We start from the raw sequence: 19,681 nt of genomic DNA, 5'->3' as shown, positions 1-19,681 counted from the left end.
TGAGGCATGAGTTTGCTATGTTCTTGCCTTCCTCCACCAGGTGTGTTGCTCTCGGTTGTTATTTTTCGGGGAGGTGTTTAAGTAGTGTCCAACCTCCTCCCAATGCTAGTACGTATGCCTGTTGAGTAGGGCATTAGAGTTGGCAATGCGCCAGTGGATTGCTGCATTCCGCTTTATTTTTCTTCCAGTGAGGTCTATCCTCTTACTTTCCTTGTCTGGAGGTGGGCCTGAGTTTGTAGGAATGTTGGCCCTCTTTCTGGCTGTTGCTGCAATGATGGAGTCAGCCGTGACGGATCCCTGGATGTAAGGTGGGTCCTTAGAGGAATGTTTATACTTCTTCTCTGTCCTAGGTGTGAAGCTTCCCTTCCCTGGTCCAGGACATTTGGGAGCATGGGGAGGAATTGACTCCTAGTTTGAGTGGGGAGCGGGGTCTCTGAGGAAGCAGGCTTTTGGTTTCTCTTCCTCCAGTTTCACCCCATATGCTGCTGCCGCATTTCTGATGACCATATTGCAGATACCAATGTCATATGGCGGCGAAGGCCTTGAAGAATTCGTTTCTACGGCCCCTTCCAGGCTTTCGGCGTCGAGGTCCAGCCAATCCAGGTCCTGCGCCACCGAGGATGCCGACCCCAAACTTGTTTGCTGGTCTTCCTCGCCTTCTCCCTCATAATAGTATAGGCTCTCTTCTTCTTGGTGTTCCTGGGGCTCCTGAGTTTTCGGCGGCTCTTCGGCGTCGAACTCCTCCTTGTCCTCGACCTCGACGATCGTCGTCGGCTTCGAAAGGATGGTGAACCTTTTCATCCGTTTGTCGAATTCCTTTTTCCTTTGCAGGATACTGTCCATTTCGACCTCGAGCCTTCTCTTTTCTCTCTCCATCTCGGCGGCTAGTTCGGCGTCGAGGGTTTCGGCCGATCTCGTCCAAGTTGCCTTTGTGTCCTTTTCCTTAGACGTTGAGCGCGCCTTTTCGGGGACGTGCTTCAACGACCTAGGCTTGTCTTGGATTTTCGCCGACTGGGAGTCCTTTTCGAAGGATCCGCTGGGCTGTTTGTCCCTGGATGCAGCTGCGTCCGTCGAATATTTCGGCGCCAGTGCTCCTTTCGAGGACTTTGACTCTGTTTTTCGGAAGTCTGACTCTGATTTTCGAGAGTCTGTCGGGGTCTTAGGGTCGACGTCTCTCTTACCTCCTTTGTGGTTTTCCTATTGGTCTCTACGACCATGTAGTCATCAGGTCCCTTGGCGATGTGGTCCTCTTCCCCACTGAAGAGGCCCAAGTCACGGAGCGACAGAGGTTGACCTTGGCCTTGCATGTTGCAGTTGGCTCTCCTCTGTATTTCTCTTATACTGAATGTCTTCGGGGTAAAAGCCAAGCAGGAGTCACAATCCTTGCTCTCGTGGTCGACCGACAGGCAGAGGTTGCAAACCGGATTCTGGTCCTTCTGCGCGTATTTGTGGTGGCAATTACGTCAGAATTTAAAGGGTGTTTTGTCCATTCCTGCGCTAGGGGGCCCCCTGTAAGTGCATTCTCCGTTGGACGTTGTAGTTTTCGATATTGACCTCCTTCTTCGTCGTCCCGGTTCAGTGATCTTGATTGCAGGATGAATTCTCCAATTTTTTCGGTGGTTTTCTGTCTTTTTCTTTTCTTTTTCTCCAAAAACTCTGGAACCTCTCGGTGACGATCCAGACCAAACGGCAGAAAAAAGAATCTGAAGATGGCGCCCAAAGGTGGGAGCTTCCGCAGGAAGCGTGCCGACGTCACCGGAAGGACACCAAATGGTGGGACGTCGACGCCCACCTGGGCTACGAAAAAAAAATAAAAAAAAATACTACGATTCTGGACCCAACCACTAGACCGCGGAATAATGCACAGCATAGTGAATCCAGAAAGATTCACCCTGCAAAATGTGCAACATTCCAGTATGCTTGGCTTTCAACAGGCAAGACTCCTAGCAGTTTTCACTATCAATCATAAATGTTTCCTTTTTGGTCATGATTACTGTTTATTGTTTACATGTCAGCGCTTTATCAACTCTACAGAATGTCGCCTAATAGTGCCATTTGTGAATGTTTACTGTTCAGGCAAAATATGATTGAATTGTTATCAACTTCTAATGTAGGGAGATCTGATATCAACGTGGGCAGAACTTTGAACTTTACTTCTCTCTTTACTAAATATTTGCAGGAAAGATATGCAGGTTTCTCTATATTGCGATGTAATGTTTTTAAGTTTTTAATACATGTGAGGCCTAAGCGACGCCATGACCACTTACAAGCTAGCTCCTCTCATAGGGCCTTGATGGAGTTTGACAAACAGGTTGCCACTCACAAACATGACAGATATATTGTCCACTCTATTACAAGTGTCGTAAAATTAAACCCACTTGTAATATGGTGGATGGATTAACAATCATGCATGTGACGGAGTAACCCGTCCCTCACATTCGTCACCCAATTACCAAATGAACTTCTTGTATAGCCCTTCACATTCATTGATTGAGAGACTCAAATATATTGACCTGCTGCCACAAATATATATCATACATACTCTGGCATTCATCAACCAATCACCCTAAATACCTTAAATAATGCCATGCTTTGCCTTTTCCGCACATCTTAAGTAGCAAGACATCCCAGTACCTCCCATCCATTACATACCTCATCAATGCCGCGTAATCTCACGTGGGTCGTCCACCAGTAATCTACAGAAATGTGCATCCCACTGGACAGAGCCCTGCAGGACAGAAAAAAAGAGATTATCAGCTGAACCCTTTCATAAGATTGAACATACAATGTACATGGCTGGAACTTCAATATGTACATTGCCAATGACGTCACTTTCTGTACAAAAAGAACTAGAGCCCTGCCCTACAAGCAACAACTAAGGAGGGTGAGCCATGCAGAGGAGGAGAACCCAGAGGCTTTTATCATGCCAGGGCAGTGGTTCCCGACACGCGCTCCCCATCCCCCTTTACACTGGAGGATCCATGTGCAGGTGTATCACGCCAGGCAATGCTTCCCGACACAGGATGTCCATCCCCCTCTACACTGGAGATTCTATGTGCAGGTGTATCACGCCAGGCAATGCTTCCCGACACAGGCTGTCCATCCCGTCTACACTGGAGGATTCATGTGCAGGTGAATCACGCCTGGCAATGCTTCTCGACAAGGGCTCTCCACCCCCTTGTACTGGAGGATCTATGTGCAGGTGAATCATGTCAGGCAATGCTTCCCGACACAGGCTGTCCATCCAGTCTACACTGAAGGATTCATGTGCAGGTGAATCACGCCTGGCAATGCTTCTCGACACAGGATGTCCATCCCCTCTACAACGTGGGATTCATGTGCAGGTGAATCATGCCTGGCAATGCTTCCCGACACAAGAGATGTCCATCCCGTCTACACTGGAGGATTCATGTGCAGGTGAATCATGCCTGGCAATGCTTCCTGACACAAGAGATGTGCGTTTCCTCTACACTGGAGGATTCATGTGCAGGTGAATCATGTCAGGCAATGCTTCCCGACACAAGAGATGTGCGTTTCCTCTACACTGGAGGATTCATGTGCAGGTGAATCAAGTCAGGCAATGCTTCCCGACACAAGAGATGTGAGTTTCCTCTACACTGGAGGATTCATGTGCAGGTGAATCATGTCAGGCAATGCTTCCCGACACAAGAGATGTGCGTTTCCTCTACACTGGAGGATTCATGTGCAGGTGAATCATGCCTGGCAATGCTTCCCGACACAAGAGATGTGAGTTTCCTCTACACTGGAGGATTCATGTGCAGGTGAATCATGTCAGGCAATGCTTCCCGACACAAGAGATGTGCGTTTCCTCTACACTGGAGGATTCATGTACAGGTGAATCATGCCTGGCAATGCTTCCCAAGTCAAGAGATGTGCGTTTCCTCTACACTGGAGGATTCATGTGCAGGTGAATCATGCCTGGCAATGCTTCTCGACACAGGATGTCCATCCCCTCTACAACGTGGGATTCATGTGCAGGTGAATCATGTCAGCCAATGCTTCCCGACACAAGAGATGTCCATCCCGTCTACACTGGAGGATTCATGTGCAGGTGAATCATGTCAGCCAATGCTTCCCGACACAAGAGATGTCCATCCCGTCTACACTGGAGGATTCATGTGCAGGTGAATCATGTCAGCCAATGCTTCCCGACACAAGAGATGTCCATCCCGTCTACACTGGAGGATTCATGTGCAGGTGAATCATGCCTGGCAATGCTTCCCGACACAAGAGATGTGCGTTTCCTCTACACTGGAGGATTCATGTGCAGCTGAATCATGCCTGGCAATGCTTCCTGACACAGGATGTCCATCCCGTCTACAGTGGCGGATTCATGTGCAGGTGAATCATGTCAGGCAATGCTTCCCGACACAAGAGATGTGCGTTTCCTCTACACTGGAGGATTCATGTGCAGCTGAATCATGCCTGGCAATGCTTCCTGACACAGGATGTCCATCCCGTCTACACTGGAGGATTCATGTGCAGGTGAATCATGTCAGGCAATGCTTCCCGACACAAGAGATGTCCATCCCGTCTACACTGGAGGATTCATGTGCAGGTGAATCATGCCTGGCAATGCTTCCCGACACAAGAGATGTGCGTTTCCTCTACACTGGAGGATTCATGTGCAGGTGAATCATGTCAGGCAATGCTTCCCGACGCAAGAGATGTCCATCCCGTCTACACTGGAGGATTCATGTGCAGGTGAATCATGCCTGGCAATGCTTCCTGAGTCAAGAGATGTGCGTTTCCTCTACACTGGAGGATTCATGTGCAGGTGAATCATGTCAGGGAATGCTTCCCGACACAAGAGATGTGCGTTTCCTCTACACTGGAGGATTCATGTGCAGGTGAATCATGTCAGGCAATGCTTCCCGACACAAGAGATGTGCGTTTCCTCTACACTGGATGTGAGAAGTTGGCCTGATGTGCAGTGTTCACTATTCTAGTTGTTGGACTTTGGCCCTTAGGGCAGGTTCACCCCTAGACTTTTTGCTTTAAATGGTGACCTGGAGATGGTGATTTTTGGGATTCTGCGCACTTTCACTGTGTCCCAGTGGAAAGTGCGTGCGCACTCTGAGTGCATGTGCTGAGCTAGGCCTGCCCGCCCATAGGAATGCATGGGGAATGTATGTGTCCCTGGTAGTTCCTGATGCGTGGGGTGTACAGGCTTGAGTCTGGTATGTGTGAACTCGTGTGAGTGAATGCTGCGCAACGGTGTATGCAGCATGCATGTGTCTAGTAGCGAAGCGCCATTTCTAGACACGGCTGTACGTGTGCTGTGAGGGTGCTGGCGTGTGATTGGCTGGAGCTGGCTGGCATGCCAGGCTCCAGGAAGTCTGGATGGGTCTGCCCGGTGGTGAGTGGGAGATCTGCATGAGTAATGTGTGGGAGGAGTGTACCTGTGTCCTGGATGGGCTGGGTTTTCCCCACACAATGCTGGCTCCGCCCCCCTGTGGTGTGTCTAATGACCCAAGCCCTGCCAGTGAATAGAGAGGGTGGTGGAGGTAAACAGGGTACTCAAGAACCAGCTGCGACTGGTTCCGCCCCCACTCTACACCCTCAGACAAAGGAATGCACTGTATAAAAATGGGGCTGTGTCCCCACTGAAGTTGTTCTTTTCCAGGATCCTGAGGGGGGCTGTTGCTGCTGTCGCTGGGCCAGAGGACCGCCACTTGGGGTGTCTCCCTGCCTGGAGACCCAGTGTGCTGGCTCTGGGCCCAGCCTTGTCCCCCCTGCCTGCCCAAGGACTGCTGGGACTCTGCCCTGCTTGCTGAGGGCACCTGGGACCTTTATTTTACTTATAGCGCCTGGGAGCGCTCTATTTTGGTCCTCTAGCGCTTGAGAGCGCTGTATTTGGCATTTAGCGCAGGGAGCGCTGTAAATTGCCTTTTAGCGCTGAGGAGCGCTTTGCCTGCCTAGCGAGTGCCCACCTCGCTTATTTTGGTTAATTTGCCCCCTGGCAGGTGCCCACCCTGCCAGGGACCTTGCCGCTATATTTTAAGTTTACCTCAAGGGAGCCCACTCCTCGGTAAACTCATCCCCCGCCTACGAGTGCCTGGAACGGGCCGCCGCGCTGCCCGCGACGACCCGGAAGTGGCTGGCCGGCCGGCCAATCCGAGCGCGGCCCGGACGGAAAGCCCGCCCCCGCGACCCGGAAGTCAGGCGGGCCGGGGACAGGACATCGAGGCAAACCGGAAGCTGACGGGAGCCCACCCCGTGCTCCGGTGCAAGAAGGGAGAAGAAGTGCCCAGACGCCAGCGCTGGTTCCAGCAGGGCTCTCCTGAGAAGGGGGAGAGCCCGCCTAAGCGTCTGGTGAGCGGAGCGGCGAGTAAGGAGAGCCCCGGACCTCCGCAGCCAGACAGCCGGTGAGTGGAGCTGACCGGGAGGGGGTGTGAGGCCGAAGCCCCGGTGAGGGCGGCCAAAGTAGAGAAGGGAGGGGCGCCGGGACACGTTGTCGGTGTCCGCCCCCCCCCCCCAAGGAGCGCGAGCTCGTGCTCATTGTTGTGGAGCCTGGCGAAAGGCTCCAGGGGCATTTTCTGCGTCTCGAGTCCCCCAGAGGGGGGGACTCCAACCAAGGCGGCACACTTGTTTTGAGCCCAGAGAGGCTCAAGAAGGGCAATTGGTGTTCGAGAGCCTGAGAGGCTCGTGGCAGCCAGTGCTGGTTGAAAGCCCACGAGGGGCTCGGGTGCATTATTGTTGGCGAGCCAGAGAGGCTCACAGCCCCCACTGTTATTTCCAGAGCCCAGAGAGGCTCAGAGGGACCAGACATTTGCTAGAGCCCAGAGGGGCTCAGGGGGACATTTATTTCTGCAGAGCCTGTGAGGCTCCCCCAGCGTGTTGGCCCCATCAATTGCTACTCAGTTGCCCAGCACTTCGTGGGCAGCTGCCACGTTTAGGACCCTGACACTTTGGACACAGGGACAGTCACAGGTGGTGACTTACGTGGGTTTGGCGCAATTGTACTTTCTGCACCTCTGAATGTATTGTGATGCATCATGTGTTTTCCTCCTTACACCTCTGAATGAATGTTATGCATTGCATCATGTGTATGTTCTTACACCCCTACAGGTATTGTGATACATAGGTGGTTGTTTTCTCCCTAGTGCAGGTGGTGCTAGTGAGGTCCTGTTACCAGTGATTACTGGTTGTGTACACTATTTTGATATTTGTGCTACAGTGATTTATATTCTAAGTGCTATTTCTGAAAGTGCTACTTCTGATTCCTGACAGTGGTCCAGGTGGCCCTGTCTTGTACATATCCCCTGTAAATTCTGCCCGTGCCCCTGGCACATTGTAAAGTGTGTGTTTTATCTAATGTGTTTTGGTGTAATACAAAGGCTATTTTTATATAACCTTGTGTGGAGTTTCCTTTGTGGTGGGCCTTTGGTTGTTGTTGCTGGGGTGCGTGCGCAAATACTTAGCCTACATCGCCTCCAAGTTTAGCCTTGCTGCTCGCGCCACGTTACCTAGAGGGTGAGTAGGGGTTATCTTGGCGTGTAACTCCCTTGCCCTGACTTGGGTGTGGTGGTCTCTGACTGACTTTGGCGAAAGCCCTGGTCAGCCAGGGATCCCATTTCCAACATTGGCGGCAAGCGGTGGGATAAGGATTTGTGTTTGCGTTGTACCTTAGTAGTAACTGGCCATACCACAAAACTCTGCATTTTAGATGACCACATTTTAGGGGATTGTTTTGGAAGTTCCATTGTTTCTTCTCCTGAAGAGTGTCATTTGATTGTGTTCAGTACATTTGTCCCCCGCCCTGCTTCCAGAGTTTGGTACCTGTGTCGCTTTTGGTCAGGTTGAGAAGTCAGGGGTGGTAGAAACTGCCTTACCGATCCGAGGGGAGGGTGTGTGTGGATGAATGGTGTGTTTTCCTGGACGCATGAGTATGAGTTCTCTTTGATAAGGAGATTGTTGAAGTTTTTGGAATTGTGTACTCTTACTTCAGATTGTTAAGTCCCCTGTGTTGCACGTGTCTGTGAGCATCTTGCCAAGATGGAGTCTGCTTTTAATGTCTGGGGTCTGTTTTTGCATGAACTGAGAGAGTTTTGCGAAGAGAGAGACATTGCAGTGAATGAGTCAGACACCCAGTCCCAACTTAGGGGTAACCTGATCCAATGGCAGAAGGATGACTGGGAGCGTGAGCACAGTGAGGAGAGGGCCCGGGTCTCACACCATGAGGGTGGTGGGTCAGAGGGGAGCCCTGAAGAGTCTGAGGAGGAGGAAGAAGATGATAGCACAGGGACGCCAGCAGATAGTGAGGACCCCATAGATAGGGAGTCCCTTGCTGGGTCCAGTTTAGGAGGCAGCGCCTCATCCCTTTCCCTGTCCCCAGAGGAGCTGGAAGATAGGAGGAGAGAAAGGGAGCACCAGCTGGCTTTAGAGAGGCTCAGGTTGGAGCATGCCCAGGCTATGGCACAGCTGGGCATTAGAAAGCAACAGCTGGAGGTTAAGAAGCAACAGCTGGAGACCGAGAGGGTCTTAGCGCAGGACAGGATAGAGGAGGCTGAGAGGGCCGCCACCAGAGGCAAAGTAGCTCTGGAGGGTAGACTATCCCCTGCGCGCAGTGTTGAGTGTCTGGATCCCCCAGGGAGGGTTGGGTCCAGTGGTGGCAGCTATTTAAATCACAGTGTAGAAATTCCCAGTTCCCAGAGTATGGTTCCTGTTTCCCCAGAGGAGGAGAATAGGTTGAGGTTTAGGAACCTTAGGAAACCGTCTCACCAGTCTTGGGTAGACTTTGAGGATGACTGTTGTGGAACACTGTGGGCTTGGGTAGAGGTTCACACTGACTCTGATTTTGAAGTCTTGTTTGATCTTATAGTCAAAGAGCAGGTGCTCAGTGGTTGTTCGCCAGAGTTGCGCCAACACCTGTTGCAAGTTGGATTTACTGATACAGAGTTACTGGCAAGGGAAGCCGACCGCTGGGAAAGGGCCAGAGGTTCTCTAGGGTCATTGGTGAGTGACTCCAAAAGTAGTGGTTCAGGGATCTTCCAGCCCAGCGTGGTGGAAGAGGCTCAGTGTAGCCCAGCTAGGTCCCAGGATAGTGAGGAGGGTGTAGGGGCTCACTGCCTGGCTCAGTGGAGCAGGAGTGAGGGGGAGACCGAGGTTCCCCAGACGCCCGAAGCCCTGCCTCAGGACTTGGATGGTTTCTTGAGGGAACACCAGGTTGGGGACCTAGGCTGTCCTGTTAGTCCACTTGAGGAAGATCTCCTAGTGAGTAGAGGACCTGGAGCGTCTGTAACCAGAGCTCCTATGGTTCTAGAGTCTGGCAGTACCGCTCCGATAGGGAGGGTACAGGAGTCCAGAGTGAGGAGTGATTGGGGGAGTTCCCCAGTGGAAGGACCAGTGGGTCAGGGACTACCCAGTTGGGCTAGGTTCCCGTGTAGTGACCATGGTAACACCACTTCTGGTCTGGGGGATCGCCATGCACTGTCAGGTGGACAGAGGGCGGGAGATCTGCGCCAGACAGACAGTCACGCAACAGATGTGACATTTGTTAGCCTCAGGGGGATTGCGTGTGAATCCCCAGAAGTCCTGGAGTGCCAGGCAATTGTTCCACCAAAGGTTTTAGACCGGAGGTTGGGAGGCCAGGTTCAGGGTCAGCCTGACCTGAAGGGTAGGACGACTGTAACCAGTGTCCTGACCGGTTATTCTTCCAGAGGAACTTCTCCAGCTGGGAGAGGGCAGACCTCTGGAAGGGGGTGCAGAGGGTGGGAGAGCCCACCTCTGACCCCGGTGCAACCTGAGTGGATAAGTCCTGGGTTGGAATGGCGTTCTAGGGGTACCCCTCGCAGAGGGAGGAGGAACCCTAGGAGAAGAGGTAGGGGGAGGAGAGCCTTCCCCGAGACTCCTGGTCCGCCTGAGGTTGTAGGCCCTAGGCTGGAGTACCAGTGGCAGTCTAGTCCTATCTTGCAGACAGGAAGAGTGGAGAATGGCTCCTATGTGCCAGGGGTTACTACCCCCCGCTCTGCGAATTGGCATGGACCAGTGGCACCTGGGTGGCCCAGGGCCTGGTCCTGGCCGCGGACAACTTGGGAGTACCAGTGGGGTAGCCCAGTTGGTCCAGACAGTGTGTTTAGAAGGAATCCCATGGGTTCACCGTGGCGTAGAACAGGAGGGTGTCCCTGTAGTTGCGGGCCCGCGTCCGTGTTCTATCGCCCCAAGCAGGGAAGTCCATCACGGTGGTGATCGGTCTACCCTGCGTTTTGGCTGGAAGGGGGTTATGTTGGACTTTGGCCCTTAGGGCAGGTTCACCCCTAGACTTTTTGCTTTAAATGGTGACCTGGAGATGGTGATTTTTGGGATTCTGCGCACTTTCACTGTGTCCCAGTGGAAAGTGCGTGCGCACTCTGAGTGCATGTGCTGAGCTAGGCCTGCCCGCCCATAGGAATGCATGGGGAATGTATGTGTCCCTGGTAGTTCCTGATGCGTGGGGTGTACAGGCTTGAGTCTGGTATGTGTGAACTCGTGTGAGTGAATGCTGCGCAACGGTGTATGCAGCATGCATGTGTCTAGTAGCGAAGCGCCATTTCTAGACACGGCTGTACGTGTGCTGTGAGGGTGCTGGCGTGTGATTGGCTGGAGCTGGCTGGCATGCCAGGCTCCAGGAAGTCTGGATGGGTCTGCCCGGTGGTGAGTGGGAGATCTGCATGAGTAATGTGTGGGAGGAGTGTACCTGTGTCCTGGATGGGCTGGGTTTTCCCCACACAATGCTGGCTCCGCCCCCCTGTGGTGTGTCTAATGACCCAAGCCCTGCCAGTGAATAGAGAGGGTGGTGGAGGTAAACAGGGTACTCAAGAACCAGCTGCGACTGGTTCCGCCCCCACTCTACACCCTCAGACAAAGGAATGCACTGTATAAAAATGGGGCTGTGTCCCCACTGAAGTTGTTCTTTTCCAGGATCCTGAGGGGGGCTGTTGCTGCTGTCGCTGGGCCAGAGGACCGCCACTTGGGGTGTCTCCCTGCCTGGAGACCCAGTGTGCTGGCTCTGGGCCCAGCCTTGTCCCCCCTGCCTGCCCAAGGACTGCTGGGACTCTGCCCTGCTTGCTGAGGGCACCTGGGACCTTTATTTTACTTATAGCGCCTGGGAGCGCTCTATTTTGGTCCTCTAGCGCTTGAGAGCGCTGTATTTGGCATTTAGCGCAGGGAGCGCTGTAAATTGCCTTTTAGCGCTGAGGAGCGCTTTGCCTGCCTAGCGAGTGCCCACCTCGCTTATTTTGGTTAATTTGCCCCCTGGCAGGTGCCCACCCTGCCAGGGACCTTGCCGCTATATTTTAAGTTTACCTCAAGGGAGCCCACTCCTCGGTAAACTCATCCCCCGCCTACGAGTGCCTGGAACGGGCCGCCGCGCTGCCCGCGACGACCCGGAAGTGGCTGGCCGGCCGGCCAATCCGAGCGCGGCCCGGACGGAAAGCCCGCCCCCGCGACCCGGAAGTCAGGCGGGCCGGGGACAGGACATCGAGGCAAACCGGAAGCTGACGGGAGCCCACCCCGTGCTCCGGTGCAAGAAGGGAGAAGAAGTGCCCAGACGCCAGCGCTGGTTCCAGCAGGGCTCTCCTGAGAAGGGGGAGAGCCCGCCTAAGCGTCTGGTGAGCGGAGCGGCGAGTAAGGAGAGCCCCGGACCTCCGCAGCCAGACAGCCGGTGAGTGGAGCTGACCGGGAGGGGGTGTGAGGCCGAAGCCCCGGTGAGGGCGGCCAAAGTAGAGAAGGGAGGGGCGCCGGGACACGTTGTCGGTGTCCGCCCCCCCCCCCCAAGGAGCGCGAGCTCGTGCTCATTGTTGTGGAGCCTGGCGAAAGGCTCCAGGGGCATTTTCTGCGTCTCGAGTCCCCCAGAGGGGGGGACTCCAACCAAGGCGGCACACTTGTTTTGAGCCCAGAGAGGCTCAAGAAGGGCAATTGGTGTTCGAGAGCCTGAGAGGCTCGTGGCAGCCAGTGCTGGTTGAAAGCCCACGAGGGGCTCGGGTGCATTATTGTTGGCGAGCCAGAGAGGCTCACAGCCCCCACTGTTATTTCCAGAGCCCAGAGAGGCTCAGAGGGACCAGACATTTGCTAGAGCCCAGAGGGGCTCAGGGGGACATTTATTTCTGCAGAGCCTGTGAGGCTCCCCCAGCGTGTTGGCCCCATCAATTGCTACTCAGTTGCCCAGCACTTCGTGGGCAGCTGCCACGTTTAGGACCCTGACACTTTGGACACAGGGACAGTCACAGGTGGTGACTTACGTGGGTTTGGCGCAATTGTACTTTCTGCACCTCTGAATGTATTGTGATGCATCATGTGTTTTCCTCCTTACACCTCTGAATGAATGTTATGCATTGCATCATGTGTATGTTCTTACACCCCTACAGGTATTGTGATACATAGGTGGTTGTTTTCTCCCTAGTGCAGGTGGTGCTAGTGAGGTCCTGTTACCAGTGATTACTGGTTGTGTACACTATTTTGATATTTGTGCTACAGTGATTTATATTCTAAGTGCTATTTCTGAAAGTGCTACTTCTGATTCCTGACAGTGGTGCAGGTGGCCCTGTCTTGTACATATCCCCTGTAAATTCTGCCCGTGCCCCTGGCACATTGTAAAGTGTGTGTTTTATCTAATGTGTTTTGGTGTAATACAAAGGCTATTTTTATATAACCTTGTGTGGAGTTTCCTTTGTGGTGGGCCTTTGGTTGTTGTTGCTGGGGTGCGTGCGCAAATACTTAGCCTACATCGCCTCCAAGTTTAGCCTTGCTGCTCGCGCCACGTTACCTAGAGGGTGAGTAGGGGTTATCTTGGCGTGTAACTCCCTTGCCCTGACTTGGGTGTGGTGGTCTCTGACTGACTTTGGCGAAAGCCCTGGTCAGCCAGGGATCCCATTTCCAACACTAGTGATCACTATATATCAGTCCAAACAACCCTTATTGATGATTGGTTGTAAGTCAACCTTATAGACCAGCTATCCTAGTAGCATGGATACGAGCAGTCTAAGGCTAAGACTCTAGAGGGCGTGTTAAGCCAGCTGTTTTACCATCACATTACCCCTTGAACACCCAGTGAAAGGACACCACACAAGTGTTATGAAAATAAACAATGTATTTATTAGGATCACAACAACCCTGTACTCTTTATGAGGACAGGGTGCTAAGCACACAACAAAAACTCTTATGAAAATACTTAAGTTAGCACGTTATACACAAATGCCCGAGGGGCACGAAAAACCATGTACTCTAAAAGTGGAATGCGAATTACTAGCAGGTAAGTAACAGTACTAATAGGCTTTGGAATCGCTAGGACTTGACTAGGGAATCGTTAGATTACTACTAGGAGGCCCAGGGGACTCGGGTGCAGAGTGTGCACTCTCACGCGGGATGCGGGACAAAGTCTATGGGAGCTAGAATTCACAAAGTTAGTGTTCACGGGCGAACCCGACCTGGTAGGGAGAAAATGACAGTGGATCCTGACCCTTGGATAGTGAGGCTATGCTGGGACACCGAAGTGCCGAAGTTACCTAGCCCAGGGGCTGCAGCTGCATAGGTCTGAAAAGACGTCGGGAATCCTCGTGCCGGACCAGGAGCCTGGAAGGAAGAAGTTGCTGGCAGGCGACCAGTGAAGAAAAGTTCGATGGATCCAAGCCTGGATCAAGGAAGAAGGAGACCTGAAAGCAGAGGGGACCAAGTTCTTGAATCACTAGCCAGTGATTAAGTGGGCACCAAGATGGCACCGGGCGAAGTCACCGCAGTCAGGTGAGTGGGCGCTGCTGGGCTCTGCAGTCTCTCGGACCAGGAGGCATTGTCGGCGACCAGGATGGAGGTGCGAGCTGTCCCACGAAGGTTCTTGCTGTCGACGTCGCTGGACCCAGGATTGGGCAACAAGTCTTGGCAAATGCAAGGCCCACGCGGTGGACCTAAAATGGCGTCTCAGCCGGACCAGGAGGGTCCAGGGTACTTCTCCGATGGAGGGAAGCAAGGGCCAGTCTGGAGCAACCAGACCAGCAGCAGTGTTGTCGTCGGGCGTCGTTCGGAAGGCCACAAGCCAGCGGGCTAGTAGCCAAACAACGCGGTGAGCAGCAGAAAGCAGAAGGGCCCCACGCCGATCGTGGAGATGCTGGGGGGCTGCTCTTCGGTGCTGGAGCTGCTCAGGGTGGGGGCTTCTCGGACCCCAAAGCACTCACCAGGAAATTACTCGGTGGGCTTGTTGTGCAGAAGTCGTGCAGTCTTGGCGATGGCCGGTCCCTCGAGGTCTCGTCGCACCCACGGTTCTCAGCTGTGCTGTAGAGGTGGGTAGAGGTCAGAGGTGCCAGGGAAGCCGGGTCTCGTCGAGCTGGGCAGTCGGATTCCGGAGGAAGGACGTGCAGCAGACCGCAGTGTTCTTAGATGGTGCCTGCGGATGCAGGGTGACTACTCCTTAGCCACAAGGGAGAATCTTGAGGAAGAAATCGTGAAGTCCTTTCGTGGAAAGTGGTATCTTGATTCCAAAGATGATCTGATTTGGAAGGGGGCCTGCTCCTACCTTTATCTGGGAAAAGGGGGCTGGCACGCGACTAAGTCCTGCCCTAGGGGTGGGACCAGGAGGGGGGTGGTTACACCCCTCTCCTTTGGCGGGCTTTCCCCAGGCCAGGGGCTGGAGTGCCCCTGGAACTGGTTTCAGCCGGCCTATGCACAGTGAGCACCGGGGTGCCACTTGCAGTCACCTTCCTCTGTAGCCCTGCCTACCTGGAATACACAAAACCCTGTCTGGGACGGTGCTGGCACCGCCCCTGGCAGGAAACCCTTTGTCCTTGCCTCCTGCTCTGGGAGGACTCCCAGCAGCAGGAGGGCAGACTTGTGTCTCGGTGGCAGCATCCATTTTGTGGAGCTGAGGCTATGTCTGACTTTAACCGGGGTTAGGGGTTACATACATGTCGTGTCCCTCTAGAAGGGTGGAATGCTAACCCCGTCGCCAGAATTGGCGAGGGGTTAGTATTCCAATTCGTATGACACCTTACTCGACATGTTTTGATAAAGCGATACCAGAGTTGGCATATAACCGCGAGGATTATAATGCACTTAAGAGTATATGGTATGCGATATCGTGGAAACGGCTAAGGGATGGATCCCGAAAGCCGCAGACAGGCTCAGCTCATGCCAGAGCACCATCTCACACGATTCCAAGCACTCGGCCTTCAGGATTGTTAAGGCCTGCCATAGGAGTGACTGATAGGAGATCTGTGTGTCCATCTTTAGGGTTAGATATAGGTATACTATATCTAAAGCAAAGGGTGATTACACCACCTTGCCCCAGCTGTCAAGCAGCCAGTTGTGTCAGATTTGGATGGCCAGCCAGGGGTGGCATAATACATGCTGCAGCCCCTGGTAGGCCCTGGGTACACCTATGCCCTGGGTACCTAAGGTACACTGTACAGGGACTGATAGGGTGACTCAGTATCCAATTTAGATATGTACCTAAGGTACATGGAATCCATTTTACAGAGAGAGCAGTAGGCCTGGGGCCCTGAATAGCAGGGTCCCAGGTCAACTAAGTCAGAAAACCAGCGAAACACCAGGCAAAAAGTTGGGGGCAACCATAGTCAGGGATCTACCTTCCTACATAACCCCCCCCCCAAACGAAAGGAGATAAGGCTAGCCTTGCCAGGTAAGCCTATATTGCCTGAGTGGCCATATAAGGAAGTACCAGCACTGGCATGGTTACCCCCTATCTCATGGTCCACTAAGCAATCCCTCACCCTAAGGGTGTCTGAGGGTCTCCACCATAGGGAATCTCTACCTGTGGTGTGTTTTGGCAAAGTAAAAGGCTGGTGCTGAAATGGAGTACTGAAGTGAGGCTCCACTAATTTTGGGCTCAGCTTCCTCCAATCACTTTCCACCATAGAGGCCTTTCTTTCCAAGACTGAGTTGTTTTGGGCTCTCAGGGTCAACCTCTGGCTACCTACAGCTGGAGGTTGGGTCCCTCTGTTTGGCTTACTGGAGGGACAGGTCAGGTTTGGGGCCCTCAGGTCCCAAGTTTGGCTGTGCCCAACAGTGTCCATCTGTGGGAGGTCCCTAACTAATTTTAAGGGGGATCCCTCAGGAGTATGTGTTATTTTCACTTGGCTAGGATTACTAGCTTCAGTGCCCTTAATCTGCTGATTGGGGAATTCTTTTGGACAGGGGGCCCTTTGGGGTCCAACACTGGCCTCCCTGACCTCTACAGCCCTGGGCTGACTGAGGCAGGGTAGAGAGGGGCAGGTTACCTGCTCCAGACTGGGTCCCATCTTGGAAGGGTCCACTGACATCAGGGGTTCTGCCAGGCTAGGCCTGACTACCTCTGTGGCAGTTTCTTCACAAGGGGTCAGATCAGTTCCCTGGGGAGGCTGATCTTTTCCTAAAGTCTGGTGGGAGGGAGATTTCTCTTCCTCCTCAATGCTCTCTGTCTGAGTGGAGTGATCCATAGTTTCAGGCTTCACAACACTATCATCTGTCTGAGTTTGAGCTGTGGCCATCACAACTCTCCCAACCTTTTCAGGAGGGGGCTCAGTTTGGGTGTGGGCTGTTACCATGACAGCCTTGACAACCTGTTCTGGGAAGGGAGTTGTCTGAGATTGGGTTGTGACTGGCACAACCCTCCTGACCTGTTCAGGGAGGACATCTTGGACTGGGGCTGTGGCTATCACTGCCCCACTAACCTTACCATGGGTATTTACCATTTTAGAATGGGTTTCTTGCTCAACTTCAGCCCAGGCTGAGAGCTCTAAATCATTCCCCAGTAGGCAATCTACAGGCAAGTTTGGTGACACTGCCACTCTCTTGTGGCCAGTGACACCTCCCCAGCTGAGATTGACCACTGCCATGGGATGATCTCTCTGTACTCCATCAATATTGGTCACCTGGTATGTGGCACCAGGTAAAAGTTGCCTTGAGGGGACTAGACTCTCAGTCACCATAGTGATGCTAGCCCCTGTGTCTCTATAGGCCTCAACTTTTATACCATTGATGAGGGGCTCCTGTCTGTACTTGCCCAAAGTGTTGGGACAAGTTGTGAAGTTGGCAAACCCCATGCCAGTCTCACAGACAAGAGTATCTAAGTTTGGGGACCTGGTTAGGCCAGAGTCCCCAGGAACTCCCAAAGTAAATGCACCCAAATTCTTGGGGGCACTCCCACCACCTGGGGGATTACTACTAGTAGTAACAGGAGGTTTGGGAATGTTACTTGGGGGTATGTTCTCCTTATTGTTATTCTTTGGGCAACTGCTGTCAGTTTTTAAATGACCCACCTGTTTACAGGGATAACAATAAGGTTTCTTCTGGTTGTTGGAAGGATTCTGGGACCCACCCCCCTCAGAGGATTTTTGGGGCCCTGATGTGGTTTGATCTGTAGATTTATTCCCACCCTTCTCTTGAGGCTTGGTTGATTCCTTTTTCTGGTCACCACCTTGGTTCTTGGGCCTAATCCTGGTTCTGACCCATTTGTCTGCCCTCTTACCCAATTCTTGTGGAGAGGTCAGATCAGAGTCTACCAGGTGCTGGTGTAATAACTGGTTCTGACAATTATTTAAGACTTGCTCTCTCATAATTAGATTATACAATCCTTTGAAATCAGCAACCTTACTACCCAGTAGCCAGCCTTCCAAAGCCTTAGTGGCACAATCAACAAAGTCAGACCAGTCCTGAGACTGAGTTTTCTGGGTGTCTCTGAACAGCAACCTGTACTGCTCAGTGGTTAAGCCAAACCCATCAACCAGTGCATTTTTCAGGACCTGGTAATCATTAGCATCCTCCACTCTTGTAGTGAGGAGCTTATCTCTACCTTTACCATCAAAGGAGAGCCACAGTATAGCTGCCCACTGACTCTAGGGAATGCACTGCACAGTGCAGGCCCTCTCCAAAGCAGCCATCCATTTCTGGATGTCATCCCCTTGTTTAAAGGGGGGCACTATTTTAGTCAGGTGTTTAGTATCTAAACCCTTCTCTCTATCTCTTGGGAGATTGCTGCCACCAGTGGGAGCTAACCCACTCATCTGCTGCTCTCTTGCCAGGGCAAGCTTCTCTTTGGCCAGGGCAATTTCTTCCCTTTCAATCCTTAGTTCAGCTTGTCTCATCCTAGCTTCATGCTCCCTTCTCTGAGGGGAAGTAAATCTCCTCTGTGGAGGATTCCTTCTCCCCTGAGAAGAGGCATTAGAGTGCAGAGATCTATTGGAGTCCCTAGAAAGAGATCTATCTCTCCTAACTCCAAGGTTAGGCCCACTTCGGGTTAGTACTGGGGGTCCCCCAGATCCTAGCCCAAGTAAGTCTAAGTTGGTCCTGGTTAGCCTTCTGACTACCTCAAGACCTTTGTCTACCTCATCCCCAGAGAGTTCCTCCTGATCCTCCTCCTCCTCAACTGCATTGGCAATGTTGGGGAGGTCTGGATCCCCAGAGGTACCCTCTAAGGCTGGCATATTCCCATCTAGCTGAGAAAGCTTTCTCGCATCATAAGTCTCTAAGAGACCTATTAAAAAGGGAATGGTGGGGTTAGACCCCTGCTTCAGTTTTCTGGAGACACAGATCTGTCTCATCTCCTGGAAACTGAGAGCTGCATATCTTGAAGTGACCTGTGGAGGGTCAACACTGACCAGGGGAGTCTCAGTAGAATCTCCCTGGGTAGACATGCTTTTCTAGTGAGGTGTAAGTGGTGCACTTACCTACACTATATGTTTGCCTACTGATCCCTTGCTAGAGTTGTAGTTTAGGGTGTGCTAGGCCCTAGGAGCTACAACAGCTGGTTCAGTAGAACTCAGAGTATTCTAAGCTAAGTTATATGTACCTTTAGTACTTATGTGATCTTTCACAAGATATTCTTAGGGCATGTGTGGTAAAACAACAGCAAGCTCAAATCCCAACCGCTGCTCACCAATGTGAGAAGTTGGCCTGATGTGCAGTGTTCACTATTCTAGTGATCACTATATATCAGTCCAAACAACCCTTATTGATGATTGGTTGTAAGTCAACCTTATAGACCAGCTATCCTAGTAACATGGATACGAGCAGTCTAAGGCTAAGACTCTAGAGGGCGTGTTAAGCCAGCTGTTTTACCATCACATTACCCCTTGAACACCCAGTGAAAGGACACCACACAAGTGTTATGAAAATAAACAATGTATTTATTAGGATCACAACAACCCTGTACTCTTTATGAGGACAGGGTGCTAAGCACACAACAAAAACTCTTATGAAAATACTTAAGTTAGCACGTTATACACAAATGCCCGAGGGGCACGAAAAACCATGTACTCTAAAAGTGGAATGCGAATTACTAGCAGGTAAGTAACAGTACTAATAGGCTTTGGAATCGCTAGGACTTGACTAGGGAATCGTTAGATTACTACTAGGAGGCCCAGGGGACTCGGGTGCAGAGTGTGCACTCTCACGCGGGATGCGGGACAAAGTCTATGGGAGCTAGAATTCACAAAGTTAGTGTTCACGGGCGAACCCGACCTGGTAGGGAGAAAATGACAGTGGATCCTGACCCTTGGATAGTGAGGCTATGCTGGGACACCGAAGTGCCGAAGTTACCTAGCCCAGGGGCTGCAGCTGCATAGGTCTGAAAAGACGTCGGGAATCCTCGTGCCGGACCAGGAGCCTGGAAGGAAGAAGTTGCTGGCAGGCGACCAGTGAAGAAAAGTTCGATGGATCCAAGCCTGGATCAAGGAAGAAGGAGACCTGAAAGCAG

At 52.4% G+C, this 19,681-nt stretch overlaps 1 protein-coding gene across 2 annotated transcripts in view; it reads right to left on the bottom strand.

Moving 5' to 3' along the window:
• The window catches only part of ADCK5 (aarF domain containing kinase 5), a 276,003-nt gene that overhangs the window by 71,939 nt on the left and 184,383 nt on the right, over positions 1–19,681 (bottom strand). For both annotated transcript variants that reach the window (XM_078686440.1, XM_078686441.1), the window contains exon 4: positions 2,653–2,728. In XM_078686440.1, coding sequence (XP_078542566.1) covers positions 2,653–2,728 — 76 coding nt within the window. The remainder of the gene's footprint in view (positions 1–2,652; positions 2,729–19,681) is intronic.

The sequence above is a fragment of the Lissotriton helveticus genome, chromosome 4_1, assembly GCF_964261635.1.
Source record: "Lissotriton helveticus chromosome 4_1, aLisHel1.1, whole genome shotgun sequence".
NCBI classification, from domain to species: Eukaryota; Metazoa; Chordata; class Amphibia; order Caudata; family Salamandridae; genus Lissotriton; species Lissotriton helveticus.
This window is presented reverse-complemented; position numbering and strand designations above follow the sequence as displayed.